The sequence below is a fragment of the Vipera berus genome, assembly GCF_964194415.1.
Source record: "Vipera berus genome assembly, chromosome: 3".
NCBI classification, from domain to species: domain Eukaryota; kingdom Metazoa; phylum Chordata; class Lepidosauria; order Squamata; family Viperidae; genus Vipera; species Vipera berus.
In genome coordinates, this window is record NC_138204.1 from 191378 (window position 1) to 201527 (window position 10150).

General features: G+C 62.6%; 3 protein-coding genes across 5 annotated transcripts in view; 2 read left to right on the plus strand and 1 right to left on the minus strand.

Annotated features, from left to right (window-relative positions):
* Positions 1 to 3666, plus strand: part of LOC308665554 (uncharacterized protein) — a gene marked incomplete at its 3' end in the record, with an annotated part of 29067 nt that extends 25401 nt beyond the window's left edge. Inside the window, exons 27-34 of the mRNA XM_081323614.1 lie at positions 310 to 428; positions 580 to 708; positions 826 to 1003; positions 1492 to 1630; positions 2315 to 2418; positions 2506 to 2745; positions 3077 to 3406; positions 3482 to 3666. Coding sequence (XP_081179740.1) covers positions 310 to 428; positions 580 to 708; positions 826 to 1003; positions 1492 to 1630; positions 2315 to 2418; positions 2506 to 2745; positions 3077 to 3406; positions 3482 to 3666 — 1424 coding nt within the window. The remainder of the gene's footprint in view (positions 1 to 309; positions 429 to 579; positions 709 to 825; positions 1004 to 1491; positions 1631 to 2314; positions 2419 to 2505; positions 2746 to 3076; positions 3407 to 3481) is intronic.
* Positions 3667 to 3673: 7 nt separating this feature from the next.
* Positions 3674 to 4850, plus strand: LOC308666486 (protein-glutamine gamma-glutamyltransferase 5-like). Its single transcript, XM_081325354.1, has 2 exons — positions 3674 to 3896; positions 4481 to 4850. Exons 1-2 carry the CDS (start codon positions 3766 to 3768, stop codon positions 4653 to 4655), a joined length of 306 nt encoding a protein of 101 aa, XP_081181480.1. The 5' UTR covers positions 3674 to 3765; the 3' UTR covers positions 4656 to 4850.
* Positions 4851 to 5569: 719 nt separating this feature from the next.
* On the minus strand, positions 5570 to 10025 carry CCNDBP1 (cyclin D1 binding protein 1). 3 transcript variants are annotated; one of them, XM_081323111.1, is made up of 10 exons: positions 9750 to 10025; positions 9584 to 9654; positions 8880 to 8961; positions 8581 to 8677; positions 8331 to 8404; positions 8127 to 8203; positions 6754 to 7007; positions 6496 to 6556; positions 6018 to 6064; positions 5642 to 5873 (listed from the first exon to the last, which is right to left on the minus strand). In XM_081323111.1, the coding sequence occupies exons 1-10, from the start codon at positions 9868 to 9870 to the stop codon at positions 5702 to 5704; spliced, it is 1056 nt and encodes a 351-aa protein (XP_081179237.1). In that variant the 5' UTR covers positions 9871 to 10025; the 3' UTR covers positions 5642 to 5701. The 3 variants fall into 3 exon arrangements, with proteins under 3 accessions (XP_081179239.1, XP_081179238.1, XP_081179237.1); XM_081323113.1 differs by lacking the exons at positions 9584 to 9654; positions 9750 to 10025 and adding an exon at positions 9205 to 9477 and having other exon boundaries at positions 5570 to 5873; positions 6492 to 6556; XM_081323112.1 differs by lacking the exon at positions 9750 to 10025 and having other exon boundaries at positions 5581 to 5873; positions 6492 to 6556; positions 9584 to 9742.
* Positions 10026 to 10150: the final 125 nt, after the last annotated feature.

The window sequence follows — 10150 nt, forward strand, 5'->3', positions numbered from 1 at the left end:
CGGGGCCCTCTCTCCCTGCCTTTCAAGGCCACAGCCGCCCTCCAACGCCTGGACTGAACTGAGCAGGCCTGGGCCCGATGGGTCCTTGGAAGGAAGACCACCAGGAGATCTCAAGGCTAAGAGCACCCCAGAGCTCTCTCCCAGATGGGCCCCATGTGCTGCATAGACAGCTTTGACTGCAGAAACACTAAGAGGCTTTTGACTGGGGGGGTCCCCCCCAAAAGGAGGGAGAAGCTTATTTGGTCCTTCCGGGGAACCTAAAATAATTGGGGGAGCGGGAGAGAAAACCCTTCTCCCTCCACTGTGCAGAAGACGACGTCTACCTGGAAAGCGAGGCCGAGAGGCAGGAATATGTCATGAACGAGCACGGCGTCATCTTCCATGGAAACAGGAACTGGATCCACCCAGTGGCCTGGAACTTCGGCCAGGTACTAGGAGCCCTTCCCCCGCCGGGCCGTTGCGTCACAGTTCAGTGGGAGGCCCTCCTCACCTCCCCCCCCCCGTTTTGAGAATAGTGGCAGCTGAACTACTGGACACTTGCCCCGTCCCGACCTGCTCAGCTGCAATTCTCTCCTGTAGTTTGATGAAGAGACGATCAGCATCTGCCTGAGGCTACTGGACAGCAACCTGCAGTTCCAGCACCACCCAGCGCAGGACTCTGCCCTGCGCAGCAGCCCGGTCTACGTCAGCCGGGTGTTGAGCGCCATGGTAAGAGTTGTGCCCTGGGCACCCCACCACCGACTGGGGCACCCGGGTGCTTAACTTAGAAGGGGGTCCCCCTTCTCTCTCAGGGCTGCGAGCTGCCACCTCGTTCCTCCTCTCCAGGTCAACAGCAATGATGACTCCGGGGTCCTCCTGGGCAATTGGGGCGAGGACTATTCTGGGGGCACCCGCCCCAGCGAGTGGAGCAGCAGCACCCCCATCCTCAAGCAGTGGGACCGCTCGGGAGGGCAGCCGGTCAAGTACGGGCAGTGCTGGGTCTTTGCAGCTGTGATGTGCACAGGTAGGGCTGGAGGCAGTCGCTTGCACGCCACACCTCCCCCACCAGATGGTGTGGGGGGGCAGAGGCAATCTCCCTTGGTGCCCCTTAACCAATTTTGTTGGACAAATCCCAGGAGGAGGAAGCAAATCTCTTCCCCTTGTCTCCCTACTGTGAGCCTTGGCTGCTGGGACGCAGGCCGGCTGTGCTCACCCAGAAGCTCTTAACCTGGGTCAGTTTCCAGAGTCTTCCCACCTTCTCTTGGGCTAAGAGAGCTATCCCTCACGCAAGATAGGCTGAGGCTGGCCCGACTGTGTGAACCCCTTCACTTGGGCACCTCTGGCCCCTCCGCAACCCTCCGGGAACCTTGGAATCCCTGCAGCCATAGGCGATGGTTGCAAATGCCCCAGGGCTAATACGTTGTGGGGAGCCATTGGGGGGAGGGCAGAACCTCTTGCAGAGGGAGCTTTGCCTTTTGAGCTGAATGGTGCACCAAATCCCTCTCTCCCCAGTGATGCGCAGCCTCGGGATCCCAACCCGTGTGGTGACGAACTTTGACTCGGGTCACGAGAAGGATGGCAACCTGGTTATTGACGTCTTCTACGACAACACTGGGCAGCTGCTACCCCGGGAGAGCAAGGACAGCATCTGGTGGGTGGCTCCTTCGCCCCATGGCTTTGGACGCAGCCCCGGGGCCAGGCTGGCCTCTGTGCAGCTGGGCTGCCCTCCAGGAGCTTGGGAAAAGCAGCAAAGGGCAGCCTTGGAGATGTCCTCCCCCTCCCTTTTACCCCTGCGAGAAGGACCTGGTGAGACCTCCACAGGAACAGAAGGGCGGGAGGCTCAGAGGAGACCTTTTCTTGCAGGGTGGAGAGTAGATAAATTCATAGAACGAGGGGGAGACAACTATGGGGGTGGCTTTGCCTTCCCTGCAGCACCGGAAGGGCCCTGCCTGCCCAGCCCACTTCCACATGGGCTTCCTGGAAACCACGGAGGGGCCCTGATGGCAAAAGGAGGGTGGCTAGAGGGCCTCTGGCCTGACACAGCTCCCGAGCTCTCTCCTGGTAGCCCCAAAGGAGCTGCCCAAGAGCCACCCTGCGTGAGACCTCCAAAGAAGCTGCTTGTGCCGAGGCTGAGTTCACGGAGCCCATTCTGGCTGCCGTGGCCTTCCCTGGTGCCCAGCATGACCCCCTCCCACAAATGCCCAGCTTGGCTGGGATGGCTGGCTGAGAATTTTCCCTCCCTCATCTCTCCCTACCCCCAGCAGGGTTGGGGGTTGCAAGAGGACTGCCGGCTGCCTGTGACAACTGCCTCCCTCCCTCCCTCCCTGTGTGGCAGGAACTTCCATGTCTGGAATGAGTGCTGGATGGTGCGCAGGGATCTGCCCCCTGGGTACGACGGCTGGCAGGTCTTGGATGCCACACCGCAGGAGTCCAGCAATGGTAACCAGGATGCCTCCGCTCTGTTCTCTGCCGGGCTTGGTCAGGCTGGTGTGCGTGCATCTCTACCCTCTCTCTCCCCTTTGGCAGGGTTGTACCGCTGTGGCCCATCACCTGTCAAAGCTGTCCGGAACGGTGATATCCACCTGCGCTACGACACCCCCTTTGTGTTCTCCATGGTGAATGCAGACCGGGTGGTTTGGCTGCTCTCCGGGCCGAGAAGGGAAAAACTCCAGTGGAATCCAAGCGCCGTGGGGAACTACATCAGCACCAAAGCCGTGGGAAGTGATGCGCGAGAAGACATCACCCACACCTACAAGCACCAGGAAGGTACCTCTGGCCCCTCGAGATTCACACAGCGCTCCCTCTCCCATAAACTGAAGCAGTGGGGCAGAACCTGGACCAAGATGCTGCTAGATGAGCCTTTAAAACTTGACATAAAAGCACACGATTAATTTCTGGACAAAATCAGGCAGAAGAGAGCAGGAGGGAGACCCCCCCCTCAATCAAGGGTTTAGGATGAGGTTGGGCTGGAGGCAGCTGCTTACGGCCCCTCAGTCAGCCTGCTGGCCTTTTGGTGTCCCTGCTTGGGACCCCCCCCTTCCTCCTCCTCTCCTTTGCCCTGGGCAGCCCTTGCTCCCGGCCTCCTCTCCCTCCATAGGCTCCCTGGGCGAGCGCCAGGTGTTTCTGAAGGCCCTCACGCGCAGCCAGCCCTTCGGCCCCATCAGAAGCAGCACCAGCGGCCTTCCGGCTCTCCCCGAGGGCCCGCGCCGGGACCCCCCCACAGGAGCTCAGACATACCTCCACCTTCAGCTGGTGGAGAGTCCGGAGATCGGCCAGGACATCCACCTCACCCTCCTGGCCCGCAACCTGGAGTTTGCCCCCAAGGAGCTGAAGCTGAGCCTGAGCGCCCAGTCGGTGCTGCATAACGGGCACCCCCTGGTGCCCTTCTGGCAAGACACCATGTACCTGTCCTTCAGCCCCAAGGAAGGTAAGGCGGGGGGCGGCTGCGGGTGGCCCAGAGGCGGCCCTGCTCTCGCCCCGGCTACCTACCTTATTTCCACAGAAAAGCGCATCCCCTGGCACATCTCCTACCGGCAGTACAGCCGGCACCTCCAGGAGGACAAGCAGATCCGGGTGGTGGCCATGGGGGAGGAGAACACCACCTGGCAGAAGGCCCTGGCGGAAAAGACCATCACGGTGGCCACTCCCCCCATCCTGATCCATGTAGGTGGCCTCCCCACAGGTTGATCCCCCCCCCCTGCAGAGCTGCCCAGCAGTTCTGTGGGGGGCCATGCTGCTCCCGACTTTCTAACCCCCCCTTCGCTTCCCCCCCCCACGGTGCAGGTGATGTCCCCCGTGGTGCTGCACCAGCCCTTCCAGTTCCGGGTGGAGTTTGCCAACCCCCTGGCCGAAGCCGTCACTGATGGCCTCCTGGCCGTGGAGGGCGCCGGCCTGGTGCGAGGCCGAGCCGAGATACAGTGAGTGGGGCTGGGCTAGGGTGGGGGGGCTGCTGCAGCTCTGCCTGGGATGGGGGGGCAACTCTCCCAAGGAATGCTGCACGGGCGGGGGTGCTCTTCCCTTTCCGCACCACACAATCCCATGTGCATGTTGCGTCACTGCAAGAGCAGCCATGTCTGGACTTGCTAGCTGTCTCCCAGCAGATGAGGGGGGAGCTGGGCAGAGACACGGAACCCCCCCCCGCGCTGCCTGCCGAGCCCCCCTGGGAGCTGGCAGGGAGAGAGCAGCCAGCCGCCCAGCCGAGGCCACCCAGTCGCCTGAGGGTAGCCCAGAGAGCGGGTGGGGCGCTCCCTCTGGAAGGTGCCAGAGGCTCCCTGGCTGCTGCTGGATTCTGGCCGGGCCTGTTTTGTGCCTGCAAAGGCCCTGGAGAGAGCCAGACAGGGCGAGAGTGGCCCTCAGCGGCTGCCCCGGAGCGAGGGAGGAAACGCTCTGGTGGGGGAGGCCTGCCTTTCCGAGGCTTGGGCTGGGAAACTGCAGGGTGGGGAGCTGGCCTCTGCTGGAGGGATGGAGGCCAGCACGGAGCCCCTGCCTTTGCCCCCTCCAGGTTGGGCTTCCTGCCTGCCGGACAGCAGGCCAGCCTCACGCTCCAGCTGATCCCCTACAGGAGTGGGCCACGGCAGCTGCACCTCACGCTCCGGAGCAGCCTCTTCCCCCCCCTGAAAGGACACAAGCAGCTGCAGGTGGCCGAAGGCGGCTGGAGGACAGGCTGGCTGCCTTAGCCGTGGCCACGGAGGGGCTGCATCACAAGAGCAGCCTCGATGCCCCCCATCCACCCTTCAACGCGCTTAATAAACCGAATGTCGCACTGATGGGGTCTTTTCTCGGGAGCAGCTTCTCCAAGACCCCCAGGCAGAGTCCATGTGAAGCTGTGGGAGACCTCACCACTGCACCGGCTGCAAATGAAGCCCCCCCTGCCCCCAGCTTCTGGACGTTTAGTGCCTTCAGGGGAACCTTCAGCTTTGGGGCGATGTGTGGGTGATGGGAAGAGAACAATCCTCTCCCAAGAGGGGGGCCCTCCCCCAAGTCAGAGGAGATGGGGAGTGGGAGGGGGGGGGAGAAACAGAACAGCACTGAAGGTACTTTGAGCAAGGCAAAGGGCTGTGTTTTACCTCAAGATTTCATACACAAAAGGCTCCTGTTACAACGCAATGTCAAAACAGCCACAGAAATAAAATCCCAAGCAAGGAGAGCCTGGACAAGAGCTGCCCCCAGTCGCCTCTTTGGGCGAAGCAGATGCCCGCCGATCCTGCAGCGGAGCTCAAGAGACTGAGAGGAGGGCTCCTGTGGAGATTGCCCCCCCCCCGAGCAAAGGCAGCCATGCCCCATGGACCCTCCCCTGGCAGGGCTGCAGAAGGCCAAACCCGCCCCTGGACTGCCCTCTCCAGCTCCCCTGGCCACTGGGTGCTGCCTTCCCTGAGGAGCTGCCCCCCACAAGGAGAAGGCCAGCAGGGAGGCACTCCGTGTCCTCTGGTGGGCCACAGCCACAACCTACCACCCCACCTGGTAGCTGCCCCCGGCCAGCTAGGAAGAAGGGAATGATGGGATGGAAAACTGGAGACCCAGGCCCCCTGGTCCTCTGCACGCGCCCCTGCCCACCCCTTCCCTTGCCACTTAGGTTACTGCTTTCGTGCCATGTCACAGCCTCTCTGAAGCCGGAGCTGTGAGTGTGTGTTCTTGTGTTAGAAAAACAACCAGACTGCAAGCATTCCAATCTTCTTGCACAAAGGCCAAGGGTCCTTTACTGCCCGCAGTCGGAACAAAAGCGCTACGGCTGCTCCTTCGGCCGGGCGTCTCCCACGAACAGACCCTCCCCTACCAGGCCAGGGTCTCCCAGCAGGCCTTGGGTGTAGTCCTTGATCTTGCCCAGGTTGTGGTCCACTGCTCCAGCCAGGAACCGCACCCAGCTCTCTTCGGAGGGAGGGCAGACGTGGCTCGTCCTGTGGGAGAGACGGCAGGCAGCTCAGGCTCCCCTGCCGGCAAGAAAGGGCGGCCGCCTGCCAGCCTGGCCTCGAGGCAAATGACCCACAGAGAGAGAGACGCTGCCTGGAGACCAAGGGCAGGTCCAGAACCGGTTCCCTTACCTGGCGATCTCCAGCATCCTCATTAGCACTGAAGCCAGTTTCCCAGCCTGAAAAGGGATCAGCACGTGAGCAAGGAGCCTGGCGGCTGTGAGGCCCCCCCCACAGGGGAAGTGCACCTCGCCAAGGGTCCCAGGGGGCTTCAGTTGTGATTAACAGCCTGCCTCCAGGGATCCCTGCTGACAAATCCTGGCTGGCCAGGCCCATGGGGAGGAGAGCTCCCCCCCCCCCGCCCAGGGAAGGAGTTGAGCAGCCTCTCCTCCGCTGGGTCCTTCCCCAAAGGCAGACTCTCAGGACTGTGGGACACGCTCCATTTCCCTTGCAGACGGCCCCAAAGCAGCCTGGAGCGACCCTCCCAGCTGAGACGCCCTCCGTGGGGAGGGCCGAGGGGTGAGGAATCGCGCTGGGCCTCCCACAGGTCTGGTCAGCCAGGAAGGGGCTCCCGAGTGACACCACCCAAGTCCCTCCTGGACCAACTTGCATTCAGCCGCAGAGTGAGCTGGTTCACGGGCGGGCAGAGGCTGAGCACCAATTCGTCCACACTAAAATGCAGAACACAAAATCAGCACGGGGTCAGCACAAACACAGCCGGCACAATGCAGTGTGTCTCGGGCAAGTTGGGTCTTGCAGGGGTGACTGTTGGGAGCAGATGCAGCAAGTGAACTCCTTGGAGGCAGAAGCCCCCTCCTCACCATGTGGGTCCCACTCCTGCGCTCTGCAGGGCCTCGGTGACTCTCACCTGGGGCTGAGCTCAGCTGCAGCCTCGGCCAGCGCGTCCAGCTGAGCCACCTGCTCCTCCGAGTCTGCTCCACCGTGAGTTCTCATGGCCCCCAGTAACTTCCTCAGCCCAGCCTTGGTGGCCTTCACCAGCCCCTTGCAGGGTCCCAGCAGCTGCCGCTCGGCATCGGTCCAAGTAAAGGTGCAGTTTCCTGGGAAGCCCAGCATTTCATCCTCCAGCAGATCACCGGGAGAAGCCCCTCCCTCAGCCTGCATCTAATGCAAACACAAACCTATCACAAGTGCCTCAGTGTGAGGGAATGGCAGCACCTGGGCAGCTGGGGGAAGGAGGGAGGGGAGACACGAACCAAGGCTCCTGGGAGAAGCCCTTACAGGAGAGTCACTAACCGGGGGAGGGGACCCAGGGGGGCACCTTCGGGGCTCAGCCACCTCCGATGCGGTACGGCATCGCAAGGGTACAGAAGCATCACCCCGGACATCCTGAAGAAACCAACAGGGGTCACAATGGCGAAGACTGGGACAGAATTCCAAGGCTCGGAGGAATCAGCCAGGCCCTGAGATGCAAGTGGGAAGGTCTGTGGGGTGGGTGGTCTCAGGGATCTATTCTTCTCTGCTGGAAAGCCGTGACACCACCCCCAACAGGAGGGGAAACAGGATCCACTCCAAGAGCAAGGATCAGATTCCCCAGCTGCGGGGTCTGGCCAGTAGGAAGGACTAGGCAGACCAGAGAATGCTTACATTCCATTCCACATACAGCCCAATTTGTTCAAATAGCAGCTTATAACCGCATGTAATAAGCATGTCAGCTGCCCGTGGTCCCTGGGGTTTTGAAGGCAATTGCCAATTGACAGGACGGGCCAGTGACAAAACCTCAAAGGGGGGGCAGAAGAGCATCTCAGGGTAAATTAAAGCCAAGTTCTGATTACTCTTTATTGGAGTTGAAGCTTTCTGGGCTAAATAGCACCTGGGACTTTAAAGACATGCCACGGGTTCATTCACAGAACGGCTGGCAAAGAAAGCTGCAACCCGTTTTATTGTAGAGCCATCATGCTCCCCCCTCGACTCCCTTAGATCCCCCCCAGACCCTCCCTGCCATCATTGCCCACCACTTCTGTCCAGGAAAGCTAGTGCAATTTTTATAAAACACAGGCACTGCTCCTACGTGGCTGCTTCCCGCTGTCTTCAAGTTAAAAGGCCCAGCAGCCCCGCCCACTGCCTGTTGTCTGGAACAGACGGTGGGCACCTGCACGCCTCAAAGCTCCCCACGTCCATAGCTGCCCCCTCCCTCTTGCCAGGCCTCTCTTTACTCCCAAGCTCTGGCAGTGGCTGGGCCTTTGCCCCAGGCAGCCCGAAGCAGCTCCCCTGTCTCCCCACCTGCTCCATTTCCTCCAGTGCGTCCTTGACGAGCTCCAGGCAGGAAGAGATGGCCAACGTGACGGCTGCCAGGTTGTCTAATCAGCGAGAACACGGGGTGAGCACTCTGGGGAGGGTGTGGCCGGAGCCCCAGCTCAGCCTGCGCCCATTCTCTGGCCAGAGCAGGGGCTGGCTGCTGGCCCAGACTTCTCTCTCGCCACTCACCATGCGGCAGGCAGGAAACTCGGTCGCAGGCCTCCCAGACGCCTCCGGTGGAGATCAGCTGCTCCTGGGACAGACTGCAAGAGAGATGGTGTGACAGGGACCTGTAGCCAACATGCAGCTGGAAGGCTGGGGTCAGGAGAAGAGAGTTTTGCTCAGCCGAGGACCCCCGACCTCGCCCATCAACTCGGCCTCCTGGGCAGTTTTCTGGGGAGGGAAAGCAGAGGGGCAGCCACGGTGGGAGAAGGCTCACCTCTCCTGGGGGGTCCGAAGGATAACCTCTGTGAGCTGAATCATCCCCTCCACCACCTGGATCGTGGCACAGCGGACGGCATCGTTCAGGGTCTTCCCTGGGAGAGGCAAAGGGAGTTCTGCAGCGCTTAACTTGCAAAGCGTAGTAGCAAGACTCCTCACAGCAGCTCCCTCCAGCCGTCACTGAGGAGCTCCGGGCCTCTCCCCAGCTTGAGAGAAGGGATGGAGGGCTGACGGTCGGCGCCGGCGGCCCGAAGGCTCTTTGCGCTGCTGTAACGGGGCCCCCCGCTGCTGCCTCACCTTGGCCCTGCGGGAGCCGGTGATACACCGAGACGGCTCCGAGGACAGCAACGCGCAGCTCTTCGCTCAGCCTCTCGCACATCTGAGGACGAACCAACCGCAAAGGTTAAGCTGCCGTCCCCAACAAGGCTGTGTGTATTTATTTTTTATTTTAATTCCATTTATATCCCGCCCTTCTCCGAAGGCTCAGGGCGGCTTACAAGCTTAGCAGTAGCCTTCATTCTATGTATATGCCTGCTTATTAGGGCTTTCGCCTCCCCCCCAGCGGCATTATTACAAAGTCAGCTTAATTGCCCCCAACAATCTGGGTCCTCATTTTACCTACCTGGGAAGGATGGAAGGCTGAGTCAACCTTGAGCCTGGTGGGACGCGAACCTGCACTAATGGCAGGCAGCTGGTGTTACTTAGGGAGGCATTAGCCCACTGCTCCACCGAGGCTCTCTATCCAGGCCCTCCAAGGCCTAGAGCGGCCCCACTCCGCCTCCTACTTTCCCACCTGAACGAGCGAGCCAAGTTCAGAACGGGGAGTCGACCGGGGGGGGGGCAGCCTCGCTCGAGGCGAGCCCAGAGCCCAGGCGCAGCGCGAGGGAAGGCCTCGCACCGCCCGCCGGCCACAACCTCGCGGGCGGAGGGGGGGACCCCGCTAAGGCTTCGGCACACGCGCGCCCCCCCTCCCTGCCTCGGGGGGGGAAAGGGCGACCCACCTGGGGGTCTCGGGCGGCGGCGGCCAGGCTGAGCCGCGTGGCTTCCCGCGAGGCGGCCCCGAAGGCTCCGGCTGCCAGGGGAGGAGAGCGAGGCCCGCGTCAGGGAAGCCCGGCCGGGGACCGGAGGCCGCCCCTCCCCCCGCCGCCCCCCCCCCCGCGGCCTCACCCAGCGCCTCCCAGAAGCGAGCCCGGTCGAAGGCCTCCGCCTCCGCCTCCCCGCCGCCGCCGCCGCCTCCGCCCGGCAGCCCCGCCAGCGCCTCCCGCAGCGCCTCCCGCAGCGCCTCCATGGCCGGCCACTCCGGGGCGGAAGGAGGTCCGTCCCCCGGGAGGGTCCGGGCGGGGGCGCTTCCGGCCAGCTCAGCCGCCTCCGGCCTTCTCCCGCCGGGCGCGTCTGAGCGGGGCTTCGGGCTCTTTGGCGGGGGGAGCCCCGCGGCACCCCTCCCCCGGCGGGGAGGGCGGAGGGGCGTCCCCGGGAAGGGCTTCCCGACTCCTCCGCCGCCCCCAGCCTTCCCGGGGGCGTCTGGCCTCCCGACCCAGGCCAGGAGGGGCCCGTTTTCGCAGCTTCCC

Excerpts from the sequence above, each read along its gene's own strand:
- LOC308666486 (XM_081325354.1), top strand. The coding sequence starts at position 3,766 with ATGTCCCCCGTGGTGCTGCACCAGCCCTTCCAGTTCCGGGTGGAGTTT. Across the intron at positions 3,897-4,480 it reads CGAGGCCGAGCCGAGATACA|GTTGGGCTTCCTGCCTGCCG; the intron begins GTGAGTGGGGCT and ends TGCCCCCTCCAG.
- CCNDBP1 (XM_081323111.1), bottom strand. The coding sequence starts at position 9,870 with ATGGAGGCGCTGCGGGAGGCGCTGCGGGAGGCGCTGGCGGGGCTGCCG. Across the intron at positions 8,405-8,580 it reads CTTCGGACCCCCCAGGAGAG|TCTGTCCCAGGAGCAGCTGA; the intron begins GTGAGCCTTCTC and ends TCTCTCTTGCAG. Across the intron at positions 7,008-8,126 it reads CACTGGAGGAAATGGAGCAG|ATGCAGGCTGAGGGAGGGGC; the intron begins GTGGGGAGACAG and ends TGTTTGCATTAG.